The sequence below is a fragment of the Tachyglossus aculeatus genome, chromosome 2, assembly GCF_015852505.1.
Source record: "Tachyglossus aculeatus isolate mTacAcu1 chromosome 2, mTacAcu1.pri, whole genome shotgun sequence".
Classification (NCBI taxonomy): Eukaryota; Metazoa; Chordata; class Mammalia; order Monotremata; family Tachyglossidae; genus Tachyglossus; species Tachyglossus aculeatus.
This window is the reverse complement of record NC_052067.1, coordinates 162442544-162462734: the sequence shown is the minus strand read 5'-3', so window position 1 is coordinate 162462734 and position 20191 is coordinate 162442544. Positions and strand designations below refer to the sequence as shown.

Below are 20191 nucleotides of genomic sequence, written 5' to 3'. Positions count from 1 at the left end.
TCACAGATTCAGGGCGTTGAACCTAGGTTAACATTATTATTATTATATATTAACATTATTAGTAGTAGTAGTAGTGATCTATATTATCATTGTTATCATCAATAATATTTGACAAGCAGAGTGATTGTATTAATGGGGCAAACACGGCACCATTCCACACACAGGTCACAGTCTAATGGAGAGGGAGAACAGGCCTTTAACCGTCACTTTACAGATGAGGAAACCAAGCACAGAGGAGCAAAATGACTTGCGCGAGTTCACGCAGCAGGCAGGTCTTGGAGCTGGGATTAGAACCCAGGTCTCCTGACTCTTGGTGCCCTGATCTATCCAATAGACCACACTGATTCTCAAAGATATATACTGAGGACTCCTGAGTACCAAGTACTGTAATAATGATAATAATAATGGTATTTGTTAAGTGCTTACTATGTGCCAAGCACTGTTTTAAGTACTGGGGTAGATACAAGGAAATCAGGTTGTCCCACATGGGGCTCACAGTCTTAATCTTCATTTTACAAACGAGGAGTCAGAGGATGTGGGTTCTAATCCCGGCTCTGCCACTGTCTGCTGTGTGACCATGGGCAAGCCACTTAACTTGTGCCTCATTTACCTCATCAGTAAAATGGAGATGTAGACTGTGAGCCCCATGTGGGACAACCTGATTACCTTATATTCATTCATTCATTCATTCATTCAATTGTATTTATTGAGTGCTTACTGTGTGCAGAGCACTAAGCACTTGGGAAGTACAAGTTGGCAACATATAGAGACGGTCCCTCCCCAACAACAGGCTCACAGTCTAGAAGGGGGAAACAGACAACAAAACAAAACATGTAGACAGGTGTCAAAGTCGTCAGAACAAATAGAATTAAAGCTGTGTGCTTAAACTATTAAACCCCAGTGCTTAGAACAGTGCTTGGCATGTTGTAAGTGCTTAACAAATACCATTTTTTCCCTCTAGCAGTAGTGAGGCGGGGGCAGACATAGAAATTATGAATGCACTTCTATGTGGTGTGCAAAGCAAGGTAGTCCTAGACAGTTAAGAGCCAGGAACTACTGTTAAATTTAGTAAAACTTAAGGTGAATCCAATCCATCTGAGAAGGCTTTCTGGAGGAGGTGAGTTTTTAGGAAGGCTCTGAAAATGGGGAAAATGGCAGTCTTGTGTTGGACTGAGGGGTTATGTAGCAAGGCACTTAGAATTGTATGTGGTTGCAAGCAAAGGTGACCATGTCAACTTGACCTCTAGACCAGGGCTTTTCAGAAGAGTTAACAAGGACCAGGACTGGTAGCCAATTAGGGGTGGGTCAGAGGGCCTAACTCCATTCTTGTTCATAATAATAACAGTAATAATTGTGGTATTTAAGTGTTTGCCAAGTGCTTGGTACTGTACTAAGAACTGGGGTAAATACAAGGTAATCGGGTTGGCCACAGTCCCTGTCCCACCTAGGGCTCACAGTGTTAATCCCCGTTTTACAGATGAAGTAACTGAGGCCCAAAGAAATGAAGTGACTTGCCCAAGATCACACAGCAAACAAGTGATGGTGCTGGGATTAGAACCCAGGTCCTTCTAATAATAATATTGATGGTATTTGTTAAGCACTTACTATGTGCCAAGCACTGTTCTAAGCACTGAGGGCGATACAAGGTAATCAGGTTGTCCCACGTGGGGCTCACAAGTCTTAATTCCCATTTTACAGATGAGGTAACTGAGGCACAGAGAAGTTAAGTGACTTGCCCAAACTCACACAGCTGACAAGCTAATTCCCAGGCCTGTGCTCTATCCATGAGGCCTTGATGCTTCTCCTAATCCAGTGGCGGATTGTAGCATTCTCTCACCAAGAGCTATCTGGAGAGCATCATTTCTGAGACCTGAAGGTGGGAATGGCAATACCTTGTTTATGTCTAATAATAATAATAATAATTCTGGTATTTGTTAAGCGCTTACTATGTGCCAAGCACTGTTTTAAGAGCTGAGGGAGATACAGGGTCATCATGTTGTCCCACTTGGGGCTCACAGTCTTCATCCCCATTTTACAGATGAGGGAACTGAGGCCCAGAGAAGTTAAGTGACTTGCCCAAGGTCACACTGCAGACAGGTGGCAGAGCAGGAATTTGAACCCATGACCTCTGACTCCAAAGCCTGGGCTCTGTCCACTGAGCCACACTGCTTTTTTCTTTTTAATAATAGTAATAATAATTGTGGTACCTAAAGCTCAACATGTCGAAGACTGAGCTCCTTGTCTTCCCTCCCAAACCTTGTCCTCTCCCTGACTTTCCCATCTCTGTTGACGGCACTACCATCCTTCCCGTCTCACAAGCCCGCAACCTTGGTGTCATCCTCGACTCCGCTCTCTCATTCACCCCTCACATCCAAGCCGTCACCAAAACCTGCCGGTCTCAGCTCCGCAACATTGCCAAGATCCGCCCTTTCCTCTCCATCCGAACTGCTACCCTGCTCATTCAAGCTCTCATCCTATCCCGTCTGGACTACTGCACCAGCCTTCTCTCTGATCTCCCATCCTCGTGTCTCTCTCCACTTCAATCCATACTTCATGCTGCTGCCCGGATTATCTTTGTCCAGAAACGCTCTGGGCATATTACTCCCCTCCTCAAAAATCTCCAGTGGCTACCGATCAATCTGCGCATCAGGCAGAAACTCCTCACCCTGGGCTTCAAGGCTGTCCATCACCTCGCCCCCTCCTACCTCACCTCCCTTCTCTCCTTCTACTGCCCAGCCCGCAACCTCCGCTCCTCCACCGCTAATCTCCTCACTGTACCTCGTTCTCGCCTGTCCCGCCATCGACCCCCGGCCCACGTCATCCCCCGGGCCTGGAATGCCCTCCCTCTGCCCCTCCGCCAAGCTAGCTCTATTCCTCCCTTCAAGGCCCTGCTGAGAGCTCACCTCCTCCAGGAGGCCTTCCCAGACTGAGCCCCTTCCTTCCTCTCCCCCTCGTCCCCCTCTCCATCCCCCCATCTTACCTCCTTCCCTTCCCCATAGCACCTTTATATATGTATATATGGTTGTACATATTTATTACTCTATTTATTTATTTATTTATTTATTTATTTTACTTGTACATTTCTATCCTATTTTATTTTGTTGGTATGTTTGGTTCTGTTCTCTGTCTCCCCCTTTTAGACTGTGAGCCCACTGTTGGGTAGGGACTGTCTCTATGTGTTGCCAATTTGTACTTCCCAAGCGCTTAGTACAGTGCTCTGCACATAGTAAGCGCTCAATAAATACGATTGATTGATTGATGTACTTACCATGTGCCAGGCACTGTACTAAGCACCGGAGTGGATGCAAACAAATTGGGTTGGATACAACCCCTGTCCAGCATGGGGCTCACCGTTTTAATCCCGATTTTACAGACAAGTTGTGGAGCCAGGATTAAAACTCCAATTCCAACAGTGCAGGAGGGCTGCCGTGACTCTAGCTAGAGTTAGACAGTTCAGATGTTAAATGGTGTGCCGGAGATTAGAACTTTGATCACACATCTCGTCCCAGTTATCCTCAATCGAATGGGCTGGTGGAAAGATCAGTGCAGGCAGTTAGCAGCTGATGAAGAAAGCATTTGACAGTGAGTGAGACTTGTGTAAAGTAGTATTGGTTTACTGCAGCACAATAAATGGTCCCCAACCTTGCTGCTAATGGACAAAAAAATACACGCTAGCTTGCCGATTTTTTTTTTTTGAAGGTTATTGAAGCGCTACTGACCAATGGTGAAAATGAGACCACCTGGGAAATGAAAAGAAAATCAGGAGCAAAATGTTAATGGTTCTTCAACAATAGAGCCCTGAATCCTGAGGCTAAAGCAAACTGTAGTCAGTTTGAGGAATGAAATGTCTGACTTGGGTCCAGAGGGGTGAACTCAATCAATTGTATTTGTTGTGTGCTATGTGCAGAGCATTGTACTAAGCACTTGGGAGAGGACGATAAAGCAGGTTTAGGAGACGCATTCCCTGCCCATAATGAGCTGAGGCGGCAATAATAATAGTAAAATGGCATTTGTTAAGCGCTTACAATGTGTCAGGCACTGTACTAAGCGCTTGGGTGGTTACCAGCAAATCGGGTTGGACACAGTCCGTGTCCCATTTGGGGCTCACTGTCTCAATTCCCATTTTACAGATGAGGGAACTGAGGCCTAGAGAAGTGAAGCGATTTGCCCAAGGTCACACAGCAGTCAAATGGTGGACGCCAGGATTAAAACCCATGACCTTCTGAGTCCCAGGCCCATACTCTATCCACTACAACATGCTGGAGCAGCTACCAACTTGTGTGCTTGTACCCAAGCTTCCAGGTGCTTAGAACAGCACTTTTATCTTAGCGGGAGCACAATAGCTACTGTAAGAACAGTGCTTGGCACATAGTAAGCGCTGAATAAATGCCATTATTATTATTATAGCAAGAGAGAATATAAGCTCCACGTGGGCAAGGAGCATGTTACTCCTCTGTTTTGTACACTTCACACCCTTACCACACAGTACACTGCACTCTGTGGGTGTTCAGTAAGTACTATGAGAAGCAGCATGGCTCAGTGGAAAGAGCACATGCTTTGGAGTCAGAGGTCATAGGTTCAAATCCAAGCTCCGCCAGTTGTCAGCTATGTGACTTTGGGCAAGTCACTTAACTTATCTGTGCCTCAGTTCCCTCATATGTAAAATGGGGATTAAGACTGGGGGCCCCGACGTGGGACAACCTGATCACCTTGTATCTCCCCAGCGTTGAGAACAGTTAGTAAGTGCTTAACAAATACCATCATTATTATTATTATTATTATTATTACTATCAAGTCAATCACCCGTCTTCATTTAGCACTGCAGACCATCATGCTAAGCACTTGGGAGAGTACAATAGAATGGAGTTGGTAGATTCGATCCCTGCCCACAAAGAGTTTACCGTCTACAGGAGGAGACAGAAAGAAATTACGGATATGTACGTAAGTGTTTTGGGGCTAAGGGAAAGGTGCAGATCCAAGCGCAAGGGTGACGCGGAAGGGAGCGGGAGGAGAGAAGCAGCATGGCTCAGCGGCAGGCGCACAGGCTTCGGAGTCAGAGGTCATGGGTTCTAATCCTGACTCCACCAAATGTCTGCTGTGTGACCTTGGGCAAGTCACTTAACTTCTCTGAGCCTCAGTTACCTCATCTGTAAAATGGGGATTAAGACTGTGAGCCTCACGTGGGACAACCTGATCACCCTGTTTCCCCCCCACCCCCGCAGCACTTAGAACACTGTTTTGCATATAGTAAACACTTAATAAATGCCATTATTGTTATTATTATTATTAAGAGGAAATGAGGAACTGGTCGGGGAAGCCCTCTTGAAAGAGATGTGCCTTGAATAAAGTTTTGAAGGTGGGGTGAGTGACATGAAGTAGTAGCATTAGATCAGTGGGGCACAGTTCACAGTGACAGAGGCCTTCAGACGTGCTCAAGAATCTCACCCTCAGGTGAGCAGATAGATTTGAGTTTGTCCCCAGGTGTGCCAAAGATTATAAACACCAGCAACACTATCTAACCTTGGTTTCTCCGATACAGTCTGTCCTGGTTTTCCTCCTCTGGCTGCTCCTTCTGCTCTCTTCCTCAGCCTAACTGAGGATAGCCTTCAAGGTTTGTTGTGGGTAGGGAATGTCACTTTTTATTGTTGTATTGTACTTTCCCAAGTGCTTACTACAGTGCTCTGCACACGGTAAGCGCTTAATACATACGATTGAACGAATGAGTCACCTCCTATTCCTAATGTATTCACTCCCTTGGGTTGCTCAACTGCTCCCATTACTCCCAGCTCTCAGGTGACTCTCCAGTCTGCCTTACCAGCCCTCACCACCACCCCCCGCCCCACTTTCATTCATTCATTCAATCGTATTTATTGAAAAAATAAAATAAAATAATGGCATTTGTTAAGCACTTACTATGTGCAGAGCACTGTTCTAAACGCTAGGGAGGACACAAGGTGATCAGGTTGTCCCACGTGGGACTCACAGTCATCATTCCCATTTTACAGATGAGGTAACAGGTTTAGTGAAGTGACTTGCCCAAAGTCACACTGATGACAAGTGGTTTAGCCGGGATTAGAACCCACGACCTCTGACTGCCAAGCTCGGGCTCTTTCCACTGAGCCACGGTATGCAGAGCACGGTGCTAAGCGCTTGTACAATGTAGCAATAAGCAGGCACATTCCCTGCTCTCTGTGAGCTTACAGTCTAGAGGGGGAGCCAGACATTAATAGAAATAAAGAAATAAATAACAGATATGTACCTAAGTGCTGTGGGGCTGGGAAGGGGGATGAATAAAAGGAGTAAATCAGGGTGACCCAGAAGGGAATGGGAGAAGAAGAAAGGAGGGCTTTATCAGGGAAGTCCTCTTGGAGGAGATGTGCCTTCAGTAAGGCTTTCAAAGGCGGGGATTTCTGAATATAGGAAAATACCTCAATAATTGTTTGGAAAGTCTGCATTTCATGAATTTGGCTTAGTCATCCTTTACCTATTGATTTCTTTCTATCACAGGCATTAGTGGGGAAAGAGTGCAGTAATGGGAGTCAGAGGACTGCGGTTCTAATCCTGGCTTAGCTAGCCACTTGCCTCCTCTAGACTTTGGACAAGTCACTTAACTTAGTATGTCTGCTGATTCTTTTGTATTCTGCCCTCCCAGGTGCTTTGTACAGTGTTCTGCACATAGTAGGTACTCAATAAATATGATTGATTGGTGGATTAACTGTGCCTTGGTTTCCTCATCTGTGAAATAGGAAATCAGTGCCAGCTCTTCCTCCTTCCTAGATTGTGAGCCCCAAGTGGGATAGGGACTATATCTCACTTGATTCTCTACACCAGTGAATAGTATAGTGCTTGGCACATTTAGTAAGTGCTTAGTAAATCAGTCGATCAATGATATTTATTGAATGCTTACCCTGAGTAGAGCCCTGCAATTATTTATTACATGCACACTTGGTACATTTTGCCACTCTCCCTGTGGATAGCCATATCCAAATGTCTCAGACCTCAAAAGATAGGGCATTTGCCTTTTTTTCATCCCGAAACTGTGCAGTGAAGGTGGGGATTCCAGAGCTAGGAAGCCAACCAGAAAAGGAGTGTGTGAGTGTCAGAGGCAGGATTGGTTTCCAGCTCTCTGGGACGACGTAGACTATGTCAGAGCAGCGTGGCCTAGTGGATAGAGCATGGTCCTGGGAGTCAGAAGGACTTGGGTTCTAATCCTGGCTCTGCCACTTGTCTGCTGTGTGACCCTGGGCAAGTCACTTCACTTCTCTGTGACTCAGTTACCTCATCTGTAAAATGGAGATTTTTTAAATGGCATTTATTAAGCGCTTACTATGTGCAAGGCACTGTTCTAATCAATCAATCGTATTTATTGCGCACCTACTGTGTGCAGAGCACTGTACTAAGCGCTTGGGAAGTACAAGTTGGCAACATATAGAGACAGTCCCTGCCCAACAGTGGGCTCACAGTCTAAAAGACTGTTCTAAGCACTGGGGAGGTTACAAGGTGATCAGGTTGTCCCATGGGGGGCTCAGAGTCTTCATCCCCATTTTACAGATGAGGTAACTGAGGCACAGAGAAGCCAAGTGACTGGCCCAAAGTCACACAGCTGACAATTGGCGGAGCCGGGATTTGAACCCCTGACCTCTGACTCCAAAGCCCTGGCTCTTTCCACTGAGCCATACTGCTTCTCTAAGACTAAGACATTAAGATTGTGAGCCCCATGGGGGACAGGGAGTGTGACCAACACAATTTGCTTGTATCCACCCCAGCAGTTAGTACAGTGTCTGGCATATAGTAAGTGCTTAACAAAGACCACAATCATCATCATTATCTCCGAGGGAGTTCTGCCATCATGGTGGAACAACATTGGCCTTTTCATGGGCTGCTTGCAAATTTTCTGCTCCCAGCCAAATAGTCTTGGCTGATTTTTGTTTTAGGTGTTCTGGGGGTGTTTTTGTTTGATTTGTTTTGGGCCTTGGCTGGGGTTGTGGGGGGAGGGGGGAGTTTGGTTTGAGGTCTTTTCAGAAAGACACAGAATTTATATTAAAGCCATCACAGAAGGATGAGAAACGAGGTTAAGGTTTTCTCAAGCAAAGAGGGCCATCTTAAATGACATCTGAGCTGCAGAAACGTTTGGTCCATCTTCCCTTTGTTTTCAGGGCAATTTGTACCTCCCAGATTATTTGGCACAGACCAAGCCTCTTTCGTGGGAACATTTAATTTATTGAAATAATGACAAGCTGGAGACTGAAGGGGAAACATGCAAAAACCTATCTAGAAGCAGTATTTTGAATGTAGTGGGTTTTTTTTTTAAAGAACCCGAATATCTGCCCTGGAAGTGGGTGATTAGTAATTGAATGTATTGAAATCCAGCTTTGTTTTGAATTTTTATTTTTTGTCAAGCGGGTTGACTAGTGCTTTGAATCAGAATCACCGAGGGATACAAGTATCATCCAGACGATGGCGGCATTGGGTAGCCTGGTCACTTTGGATTGTTTTATGCATGGAACAAATAAGATTGGGGCCCTAACATTGAGTGGCACGGAATCTTATTATTTGTGACAGACACCATTAACCATGCATTTGGTAGCGTGCCTGTATCCACCTCGAGAGAGTTGCCCGGTCCTTGAGAAAGGGAACAGCATCAGCTCTTTCTGCCTGTTTTCCAAGATTATTTATCTTTTGCAACTCCAAATGAGTAGGAGACAAGGGTTTTGCGGGTGCATCATCTAAGGGAATGTCAAATCCAGTTGCAGCTGTCACAGAGCACGTTGTTTGCTATGCTTTTCTTGTGACTTTTTGTTTTACTCTCTCAATTCATGCCCGCTCCGCAACAAAGGGAAGCACAAGAAAAATTCCCAAGGCATGGAAAATTGGATCTGTTTCTTAATTTGCAGATATAAACCAGTTTAAGGGAATAGCTGAGCAGAGCGAGTGCAAGCTAATATCTTCCTCCTTCTTGGAAAATGGACTTCCAAACCTTGGATGGCCAGTTTAAATACCATATGCCAAGCACTGTATTGAGAGTTGAGGTAAATACAAGATAATCAGGAAGGAGCACGGGTTTTGAACCCACATTTTGCAGATGAGGGAACCAAGGCACAGAGAAGTTGTGACTTGCCTAGATGACCCAGCAGGTAAGAGGCGGAGCTGGGATTAGAATCCAGGTCCTCTGACTCCCATGCCCGTGCTCCTTCTGCTAGGCCAAGGTGCTTCCAAGCAGTCTTATCTGTCTTTTATTTAAGAGGAAGTAATAGTAGTAATACAGTCCCTATTGACGGTAAACTGGTTGTGGGCAGGGAATATGTCTACTAATTTTGTTGTACTCTTCCAACCACTAAAGACAGTGCTCTGCACATAGTAAGCACTCAATAAATACCATTGATAGTAGTAATAGTGATGAGATGGAGCTACAGTGAGTAGGTTGGCATTAGAGGAGCAAAACGTGTGGGCTGGGTCATAGTCGGAGAGCGGTGAGGTAGGAGGGGGAAAGGTGATTAAGTACTCTAAAGCCAATGGCAAGGAGTTTCTGTGTGATGCGGAGGTGGATGGGCAACCACTGGAGATTCCTGGGTGGGGAAAAGTGGACTGAATGTTTTTGAAGAAAACCAATCCAGGCAGCAGAGTGAGTTATGGACTGGAGTGAGGAGAGACAGGAGGCTGGGAGGTCAGCGAGGAGGCAGATGCAGTGATCACGGTGGGATAGGATAAGTTCTTGAATTAACATTATAGCAGTTTGGATGGAGAGGAAAGGATGTTGTGAAGGTTGAACCAACAGGATTTAGTGATAGGTTGAAAGAGGGAGATGAGTCAAGGATAATGCCAAAATTACTGGCTTGTGAGACAGGAAGGGTAGTGGTGCTGTATACAGCGATTGGAAAATCAGGGGTAAGACAGGGTTTGGGTGGGGAGAGAAAGAGATCTGTTTTGGACAAGTTAAGTTTGAGGTGTCAGCGGGACATCCACATAGAGATGTTTTGAAGGCAGGAGGAAATGCTCATCTCTAGACTATAAGCTCGTTGTGGGCAGGGAATGTCTGTTTATTGTTCTATTGTACTCTCCCAAGCTCTTAGTACAGTGCTTGGCACATATTAAGCACTCAATAAATACGATTGACTGACTGACAAATGTGAGACTGCAGAGAGGGAGAGAGATCAGGGCTGGAGATGTAGATTTGGGAATCATCCGCATAGAGGTGGTAGTTGAAGCCATGGGAGTGAATGAGTTCTCCAAAGGAGTGGATGTAGATGGAGAATAGAAGGGAACCCAGAACTGAGCCTTGAAGTACTCTGACAGTTAGGGGATGGGAGGCAGAGGAGGAGCCCAAGAAAGAGACTGAGAAATAGTAGCCAGAGAGGTAAGAGGAGAACCAGGAGGGGAACAGTGTCAGTGAAGCTGAGGTTGGATAATGTTTCCAGGAGACGGGGGTGGTTGACAGTGTCACAGGCAACTGAGAAGTCGAGGATTAGGATGGAGTAGAGGCCGTTGGGTTTGTCAACAAGGACATCATTGGTGACCTCTGAGAGTGTGTTTTCTAGGGCGTGAAGGGGACGGAAGCCATATTGGAGGGGGAGAGAACTGGAGGAGAGGAATTTGACAGTGGGTGTAGAGAGCCCACTCAAGGAGTTTGGAGAAGAATGGTAGGAGGGAGATGGGGCAATAACTGGAGGGAGCCATGGGGTGAAGGGAGGGTTTTCTTAGGATAGGGGAGACATGAGCATGTTTGGAAGCCATGGGGAAGAAGCCATTGGAGAGCAAACGGTTGAAGATAGCGGTCAGGGAAGGGAGGGGGGTGAGAGTTTTGATATGGTGTGAAGGGATGTGGTCAGATGCTCAGGTGGAGGGGGCAGATTTCGAGAGAAGGCAGGAGATCTCCTCTAGAGATACCTCTTGGAAAGATGGGAGAATTGAAGAAGCGGCAGGAGGAGGGAGAGACTGGAGAGGAGCAGGGGAGATTTTAGGGAGATCACGCCTGATAGTTTCAATTTTCTCAATATAGTAGGTAGCTAAATCATTAGGGGCAAGGGATGAGGGAAGCCAGTGGACAAGTGGTTTGAGTTTGTGGCATGGAAGTGTGAAGCAGCATGGTCTAGGGGAAAGATCACAAGCCTGGGAGCCAGAGGACAAGGATTCTAATCCTGGCTTTGTTGTTTGCCAGCTGTGTGATCTTGGGCAAATCACTTCTCTGTGCCTCAGTTCCCTCTTCTGTAAAATAGGAATTCAATACCTGTTTTCCCTCCTACTTTGACTATGCGCACAATGTGGGACAAGGACTGTGTCCAATCTGATTAACTTGTATCTACACCAATGTTTAAAATAGTGCTTGACACAAGGTAAGTACTTGACAAATGCCATTGCTATCATTATTATTATTGTTTCTTACTGGGGCAAAAATGAACATTCCTCAGATTAGGAATGAGAAGCTAGAGAGGGCTGGCTGGCCTTAGGTGTTAAGAATGATGAAGGGTTTAATGAAAAAATGATCAGACCTTCCACATTTATTATCCTATTTCTTAGAGCTAAAACACGAGGTTACCTCATGAGCCTTAGACTGTGGCTAGTAAATTTCCAACAAAGTCAAAGGAAATCTTGCTAGTGGCAGGAAACAGTCACCTCTGAAATCTTGCTTTGTTGGTAAATATGGGAGTGAAATCCAGTGACTGTTTTTCAAAGGGGCTGAGTGATTTAGGCCCCTATTTTTGTTCCACAAATAAGGGGAATGAGCTCTTATGGTATGAACTTAAGGGTCTGAAGGGTGGAGTAATTTCCTCTCCCAACCCCTCTAAATTCATTCATTCATTCAGTCATGTTTGTTGAGTGCTTACTGTGTGCGGAGCACTGTACTAAGCGCTTGGGAAGTACAAACTGTCAACATATAGAGATGGTCCCTACCCGACAATGGGCTCACAGTCTAGAAGCAGCGTGGCTTAGTGGAAAGAGCACGGGCTTGGGAGTCAGAGGACGTGGGTTCTAATCCTGTCTCCGCCACTTGTCTGCTGCGTGACCTTGGGCAAGCCACTTAACTTCTCTGTGCTTCAGTTATCTCATCTGCAAAATAATAACTGTGGCATTTCTATGCACTTACCATTAGTCAAGCACTGTACTAAACACTGGGGTAAATAAAAGATAGGTCAGACACAGCCCTTATTCATCATCATCATCATCATCATCACTGCTGTTTATTGAGTGCTTAGTATCAGTCAGTCAGTCGTATTTATTGAGCACTTACTGTGCAGAACACTGTACTGATCACTTGGGAGAGTACAGCAGAACAATATAACAGACACATTCTCTGCCCACAGTGAGCTTACAGTCCAGAGGAACTTACTGTGTGCAGAGCACACAGCACAGAACAAAAAGAAAAATTTTAATTTGGGATGGAGTACTTGAGTTGGTTCTGTTTTATTTTTCTTTTGTCAGTAATAATGGTATTTATTAAGCTTTTGGTATGTGCTAAGCACTGGTTAAAAGCAAGGTAGTCTGATCGGATCCATTCCATGCTCTACATGGTGCTCACAGGCCAAGAGGAAGGGAGGCATTATTTCCACATTTTATAGTTGAGGAAGCTGAGGCTCAGAGAAGTTAAGGGGCTTACCCAAGACCTAAGAGCAAGCACGTGGTGGAGCCAAGACTGGAACTCGGGTCTCATGATTACCAGTTCCATGCTCTTTTCACTGAGCCACACTGCTTCATGTGGATTTCTTTCAAGTGGAGGGTGGGTGGGTGGCACAGCTGAAAAGCTGAGGATCAGGTGTGAATTGTGTTTCCATCTCTGCTGATGGATGACTGTGGCCAAATTGCCTCACCATCTGTCCAACCTCTGTTTCCCCAAGAGTACATTCGATCTGATTCTCTTGTGTCTACCCCAGCACTTGGTACATAGTAAGGGCTTAATACATGCCATTATTATAATCAGTATTATTATTATTATCCACATAGAAATTTGCAACTGTTCAGTCATGTTTAGGTGGCTTTCAGTTGCAAATAATTTAACATCATCTATCCCCACCCTTACCACCTCCCCATTCTCTCCTCCTCCCTCACCACCTCCCCATTCTGTCCTCCTCTCTCACCAGCTCCCCTTCCCTCCTTCTCCCTCATCTTGTCCTCCTCCCTCACCACCTCCTTATCCTGTCCTCCTCCCTCACCACCTCCCCATCTTCTCCTCTTTCCCTGCTTCTTCCTCCTTTTCCTTCCCCTGCCTTCTCCTTTCCCCCCGACTCGACTTTATCCCTTTGTCACACTCCCTTCTGAGGATTGCCCACTCTTGCATTGACTAGTCCTCCTATAAGCTATCGTAGGCAGGACCTGCGTGGCTCCCACCATGCAGTTCAGTCCTCACATCTGCTTCTCATTGTTCTGCAGCTTTCCCTTCCTCCTCTCCCATTTCCCAGGCCCTCGAGCAGATCACCCGTTCTCGGTGCTGACATCCGATCCTAGAGTGAGGCTAAGGAGGGTTTCCATAGGAGCATGAAATGAGGAATCAGGGAATTCTGTAGGGTTTCCGTAGAAGCATGAAATGAGGAATCAGGGCTGGAATAAAGGGAAAAAAATCCCAAAATCGCTTGTGTGCAAAATCTTGAAAGCCCATGGGAAGTCTTCTTTTACAAACCATTTTTTTCTCCCCCTTTTTCAGGACTTACAAATTGAACGGGAGCGGAAGACATACAACATATCCGGGGGCTGCACTGCCCTCATTGTGCTGTACATGTTGGGGAAACTGTATGTGGCCAACGCTGGGGATAGCAGGTAAGCAGAGAGACAGAGGCCCAGGAGCTGGTCGCCAGGTCTGGTGGCAGGATGTATTGTGGATCTTAAACCCCTCCCCCCCCACACACACACCCCCACCCACCCCCACCACCACCACCACCCCACACACCCCCGGTCTGGCCATGGCTAGGTCTTCCCTTGGGTATGTTTCAGTCAGCTAGTCATATTTTTAGTCAGTCAGTGGTATTTATTGAGTGCTTACTGTGTGCGGAGCTTGGGAGAGTACCATATAACAATATAACAGATGCATTCCCCGCCCACAATGAGGAAAAGGAATCTGAATGAAGCAGTCGGTTTAAAAGTCGGTTTAATCACGCAAAAACACCTCACTCAGCTTCAACGCTGTCCATCACTTTGCCCCTTACTACCTCACCTCCCTTCTCTCCTTCTCCAGCCCAGCCCGCACCCTCCACTCCTCTGCCACTAACCTTCTCACTGGGTCTCGTTCTCGCCTGTCCCGCAGTCAACCCCCGGCCCACATCCTTCCCCTGGCCTGGAATGCCCTCCCTCCACACACCCGCCAAACTAGCTCTCTTCCTCTCCTCCTCCCCATTGCCCCCCTGCCCTACCTCCTTCCCCTCCCCACAGCACTTGTGTATTTTTGTACATATTTTTTACTGTACTTTACTTGTACATATTTACTACTCTATTTTATTAATGATGTGCATATAGCTATAATTCTATTTATTCTGACGGTTTTGACACCTGTCTACATGTTTTGTTTTGTTGTCTGTCTCCCCCTTCTAGACTGTGAGCCCATTGTTGGGTAGGGACCATCTCTATATGTTGCCAACTTGTACTTCCCAAGCGCTTAGTACAGTGCTCTGCACACAGTAAGTGCTCAGTAAATATGATTGAATGAATGAAAAAGGAAAGGTTTCTCTTGCTTTACACTTGCCATCCAATCAGTTGCATTTATTGAGTGCTCACTCTGTGCCAAGCAATGTACTAAGTGCCTGGGAGAGTACAGTACAACAGAGTTGTTGTAACTGTTACAACAGAGTTGTACCACTCTGTTGTATTAGAAACGTTCCCTGCCCACGTGAGTTTACAGACTAGTTATCTAAATTCATCTATCCCCAGAAATAATTCCAACAATTAATTATAGGTTCAGGAAAGCCCTCTACTCTTATGCATCTACAGCCCTCCGTAACACTTGGGGCCATTTTGATTTATCGATGGTCTTGAATAAGCATGTGTCCGTTAAAACACTAATCATCTTGCCACTCTATTTTTCCACCCATTTGCAAATAGTTTGGGGTCTGTCTCCCCTGTTAGATTTTCAGCTCCTTGAGAGCAGGGACTGTCTCCTATAACTGTGGTACTCTCTGGAGTTCCTAGCTTGATGTTTTTCGCACAGTTGGTGCACAGTCCCATCTTAGGATCACATCTGAAGAGTTTCCAGTACTCTGCCAGTCTCAGCTACGGGAGGTAGAGTCAAGCAGAGGCATAGCCATTCCATTCCTAGTTTAGACAGGGGCTAGCGAGTGGAAGGCAATCTGCTACAAATCAAAACTCACCTGTGCTGGGCAGCAGCGGTGTGGGAGAGAGTCGAGGGTGGAGACTCAAGTTTACTGCATGGAAGGAGGCAATGGTAAGCCACTTCTATATTTTTACCAAGAAAACTCTACGGATCCACTATCAGAACATTGGCAGATGATGTGGGGCCTTCTGGGAGAGATGTGTCTGTGGAGTTGCTGTGGGTCAGAGACGACTCGACAGCATAAGACAAGACAAAGTGCACAGTAAATTTTATTGTGAGGAGCAGCATCACTTAGTGGAAAGAGCACCGAACTGGGAGACAGAGGACCTGGGTTCTATTTCTGACCTCCTGTGTGACTTTGGGCAAATCAAGTAATCTTCTCTGTGCCTCAGTTTCCTCATCTCTAAAATGGGGATTCAGTGTCTCTCTTCCTCTTGCTTTGACTGTGGGCCCCACGTGGAACTGGGATTTTGTCCTATCTGATCAACTTATATCTACCACAGCACTTAGAGCAATGCTTGACATGTAGTAAGTGCGTAAGAAGTAAAATAGTAGTAATAATAAAAATTCCATTTGCCTTTGAAACAGACACTATTCTCAGCACTCACTGATTCTCTTTCCGGTACTTTTAAACTTCTCCCTTCCTTTCTTCAGTCTTGATATACAATAATGATAATGATAATTATGGTACTTGTTAAGCACTTACTATGTGCCAAGTACTGTTTTAAGCACTGGAGTAGATTCAAGTGAATCAGGCTGGACACCGTCCCTGCCCCACAAGGGGCTCACACACTTAATCTTTGTTTTACAGATGAGGTAACTGAGGCACCGTAACTGGATAATTCCAGTGACTTACCCAAGTTCATGCTACACACATGTGGCTGTCAAGGACAGCTGGGTTCCTGCCATATATGCCCAATCAGTTTTGTCCTATGCTTGTCCCCCTGATAACCTGTTGCTTTCTGGAATTTGAGAATGTTGGGGTTGGGGTCCCTGTGGCAGTCACTCAATCGTATTTATTGAGTGCTTACTGTGTGCAGAGCACTGTACTAAGAGCTTGAGAAAGTACAGTATAACAATAAACACATTTCTTGCCCACAACAAGCTCACAGTCTAGAGGGGGAGACAAGCATTAATATACATAAATAAATAAATAACATAATATGCATAATTACTGTGGGGCTGGGAGAGAGGATGAATTAAGGGAGCAAGTCAGGGTGATGCAGAAGGGAGTGGGGGGAGAGGAGGGCTTAGTCAAGGAAGGCTTCTTGGAGGGGAAGTGCCTTCAATAAGTCTTTGAACTGGGGGAGACCAATGATCTGTCTGTTATGAGGGGGTAGGAGGAAGGCCAGAGGTAGGGTGTGGGCTTGAGGTCAGCGGTGAGATAGACGAGATTGAGATACAGTGAGAAGGTGGGCATTAGAGAACGAAATGTGCGGGCTGGGTTGTAGTAGAATAGCCGGGTGAGGTTGGAGAGAGCAAGGATAGACTGCTTTAAAGCCAATGGTGTGGAGTCATGCCAACCTCTTGCTCAAACTCTCCCTTCTGCTGGGAAATCCCCCCCTTTTTCTTAAATGGCATTTGTTAGGCACTTCCTATTTGCCAGGCACTGTACTAAGCACTGGGGTAGATAGACACTAATCAAGTTGGACATAGTCCATATCCCACATGAGACATCACAGTCTTAGTAATTGTAGTAATAGCATTTATTAAGCACTTATATTGTGCAGAACACTGGACTGAATGCTGGGGAAGAGTACCCAGGTGAGAGGAAAGAGCATGGGCTTTGAAGTCAGAGGTCATGGGTTCAAATCCCATCTCCGCCAAATGTCAGCTGTGTGACTTTGGGCAAGTCACTTAACTTCTCTGTGCCTCAGTTACCACATCTGTATAATGGGGATTAAGACTGTGAGCCCCCCGTGGGACAACCTGATCGCCTTGTAACCTCCCCAGCACTTAGAACAGTGCTTTGCACATAGTAAGCGCTTAACAAATACTATCATTATTATTAGAGAAGCAGCGTGGCTCAGTGGAAAAAACATGGGCTTTGGAGTCGGAGGTCATGGGTTCGAATCCCAGCTCCGCCACATATCTGCTGTGTGACCTTGGGCAAGTCACTTAACTTCTCTGAACCTCAGTTACCTCATCTGTAAAATGGGGATTAAGACTGTGAGCCCCACGTGGGACAACCTGATCACCTTGTATCCCCCCCCCCAGCGCTTAGAACAGTGCTTTGCACATAGTAAGTGCTTAACAAATGCCATCATTATTGTTGTTATAAATTGGACACAGTCCCTGGCCCTCAGGGCTCACAATTTAAAATGTGATAATAATGATAAAAATAATTGTGGTATTTGTTCTTTTATGCCCAGACCTTGTCTGCTGAGTGGCCTTGAGCAACTCACTTCACTTCCCTTTGCCTCATTTACCCTGCCTGCAAATTGGGGATTAAGACTGTGAGCCCGAAGTAGAACAGGGACTATGGCCAGCCTGCTTGCCTTGTATGAAGCAGCATGGCTCAGTGGAAAAGAGCACGGGCTTTGGAGTCAGAGGTCATGGGTTCAAATTCCGGCTCCAATTGTCAGCTGTGTGACTTTGGGCAAGTCACTTCTCTGTGCCTCAGTTACCTCATCTGTAAAATGGAGATTAAGACTGTGAGCCCCCTGTGGGACAACCTGATCACCTTGTAACCTCCACAGCGCATAGAACAGTGCTTTGCACATCGTAAGCACTTATTAAATGCCATTATTATTATTATTATTATGTACCCAGGGCTTACTACAATGCCTGGCACATGGTAAGCCCTTAACAAATACCATTTAAAAAAAAAAACTGTGGTAGTTACAAGATCATGCGTCATTGATGCAGAGGTGAATCGGTGACCACTGATGTTTTATGAGGAGTGGAGAAATGTGGATTGGCTGGTTTTGTATTTTGGGGGGTTTGGATTTTTTTTTTTTTTGCTTTTTGGGTTTGTTTATTTTTATTTTTTAGAAAAATGATCCGGGCAGCAGTGAAGTAAGGACTGGAGAGGGGAGAGACAAGAGGAAGGCAGGTCAGCAAGGAGACTGATGCAGTAGTCAGTGCAGAAAATAAGCATCTGGATTAGCATGGTAGCAGTTTGGAGAGGAAAGGGCAGATTCTAGAGATGTTATGGTGTTTGTTAAAGCCTTAACGTGCTACTGAGTGCTGGGGTAGATTCAAAATATTCAGTTCACATATAGTCTTTGTCTCACATGGGGCTCATAGTAGAAGGGGAACAGGTATGAAATCACAATTTTACAGATGAGGAGACTGAGGCCGAGAGAACTTAAGAGACTTGACCGTGGTGACCCAGCAGGCAAGTGGCAGAGGGGTGATCAGAAGTCAGAACTTGTGGATCCCAGGCCCATGTTCTTTCCACTGTGCCACGTTGCTTCCCAACAACTCTGTGTTCTCTGAAAAGAGGAGGGTGTTCGCCTTCTAATCGATCAGTCAATCCTTATTTACTGAGCAGTTACTTTGTACAGAGCACTGCACTAAGCCCTTGGGAGAGTACAGTACAAGAGTTGATAGATACATTCCCTGCCCACAAGGAACTTAAAGTCTGTAAACCCAGTTCTTTCTTCAAGCGGCGGGATCTTGTCTACTTTTGCTCTCTTGTCTCCCAAATGCTTATACAGTGCTCTGCATACAGGAAGTACTCATTAGGTACTGCTGATTGTTTCTGCCATAATTGGGTTTTCAGTGCACATTTTGACCAGAGCCCAGTTAGGGAATTGGGGAACGTTTTTCCCTCAGCACAGCATGTTTGGGCTGTGCACACTGTATTCCTGAGTAGAGCGCAGGTGCATGGAATACCATTTTTTTTTTTTAAGTGGCAACCATGTTCCTCAAAAGCATTTAATAAAATTAATGAAATAGAGAGCGGGTATTTTACTTTCCCTGAAGATGAGTTTGAAGACTTTCAGCAATAATAATAATTATTATGATACTTGTTATGGGCTTAATATGTGCCAAGCACTGTTCTTAGCACTGGGATAGATACAAGTTAATCAGGTTGGACACAATCCATGTCTTACATGGAGCCCACAGTCCTAATCTCCATTTTACAGATAAGGTAATTGAGGCCCAGAGAAGTAAAGTGATTTGCCCAAGGTCACACAGCAGACATGTGGCAGAGCCGGGATTAGAACTCAAGTCCTTCTGACTCCCTGGCCTGTGGTCTATTCACTAGGCTATGCTGTTTTCTCTAGTAGGTGCTGTGGGTTGAACTTGAGTCCCACAACTTTCTCTCCCATGGTGACTATACTGCAGCTTTGATAATTAAATCTTCCTTTTTAAAGGGCTGTTATAAGTTATAGTCATTTACCGTTCTAATACTTACTGTCAACATTAGTTTTGACATATGGTAATCCACTGATGCTTTAATTAGTCAAGACAGTTGCTAAAAGGTTACAGCAACATTCCAACCCTAGTTGCTACATTCATTTAATAATGAAGAGTACTACATGAAAACGGTGCCAAGTCTTGATTTTAGGATTCAGAGAAGGAGTGAGGCTTAGTAGAAAGAGCATGGGCCTGTTAGTCAAAGGACCTGGATTCCAATCACAGCTCTGCCACGTATCTGATGTGTGACCTTGGGAAAGTCACTTCACTTCTCTGGGTCTCAGTTCCCTCATCTGCAAAATGGGGATTAAGGCAGGGAGCCATATGTGGGAAATGGACTGTGTCCAAGCCAATTAGCTTCATCTTAGTCTTCATCTTCATCTTCATCTCCCCCTCGTCCCCCTCTCCATCCCCCCATCTTACCTCCTTCCCTTCCCCACAGCACCTGTATATATGTATATATGGTTGTACATATTTATTACTCGATTTATTTATTTATTTATTTATTTATTTTACTTGTACATTTCTATCCTATTTATTTTATTTTGTTGGTATGTTTGGTTCTGTTCTCTG

The 20191-nt window shown here is 45.4% G+C and overlaps 1 protein-coding gene and 1 non-coding gene across 2 annotated transcripts in view; both read left to right on the top strand.

Moving 5' to 3' along the window:
- The window catches only part of PPM1H (protein phosphatase, Mg2+/Mn2+ dependent 1H), a 285325-nt gene that overhangs the window by 160235 nt on the left and 104899 nt on the right, over positions 1 to 20191 (top strand). The window contains exon 5 of the mRNA XM_038770302.1: positions 13634 to 13746. Coding sequence (XP_038626230.1) covers positions 13634 to 13746 — 113 coding nt within the window. The remainder of the gene's footprint in view (positions 1 to 13633; positions 13747 to 20191) is intronic.
- Positions 15140 to 15277, top strand: LOC119924546. The gene has a single exon (XR_005449254.1). It is a non-coding gene; the product is annotated as a small nucleolar RNA SNORA7 (small nucleolar RNA).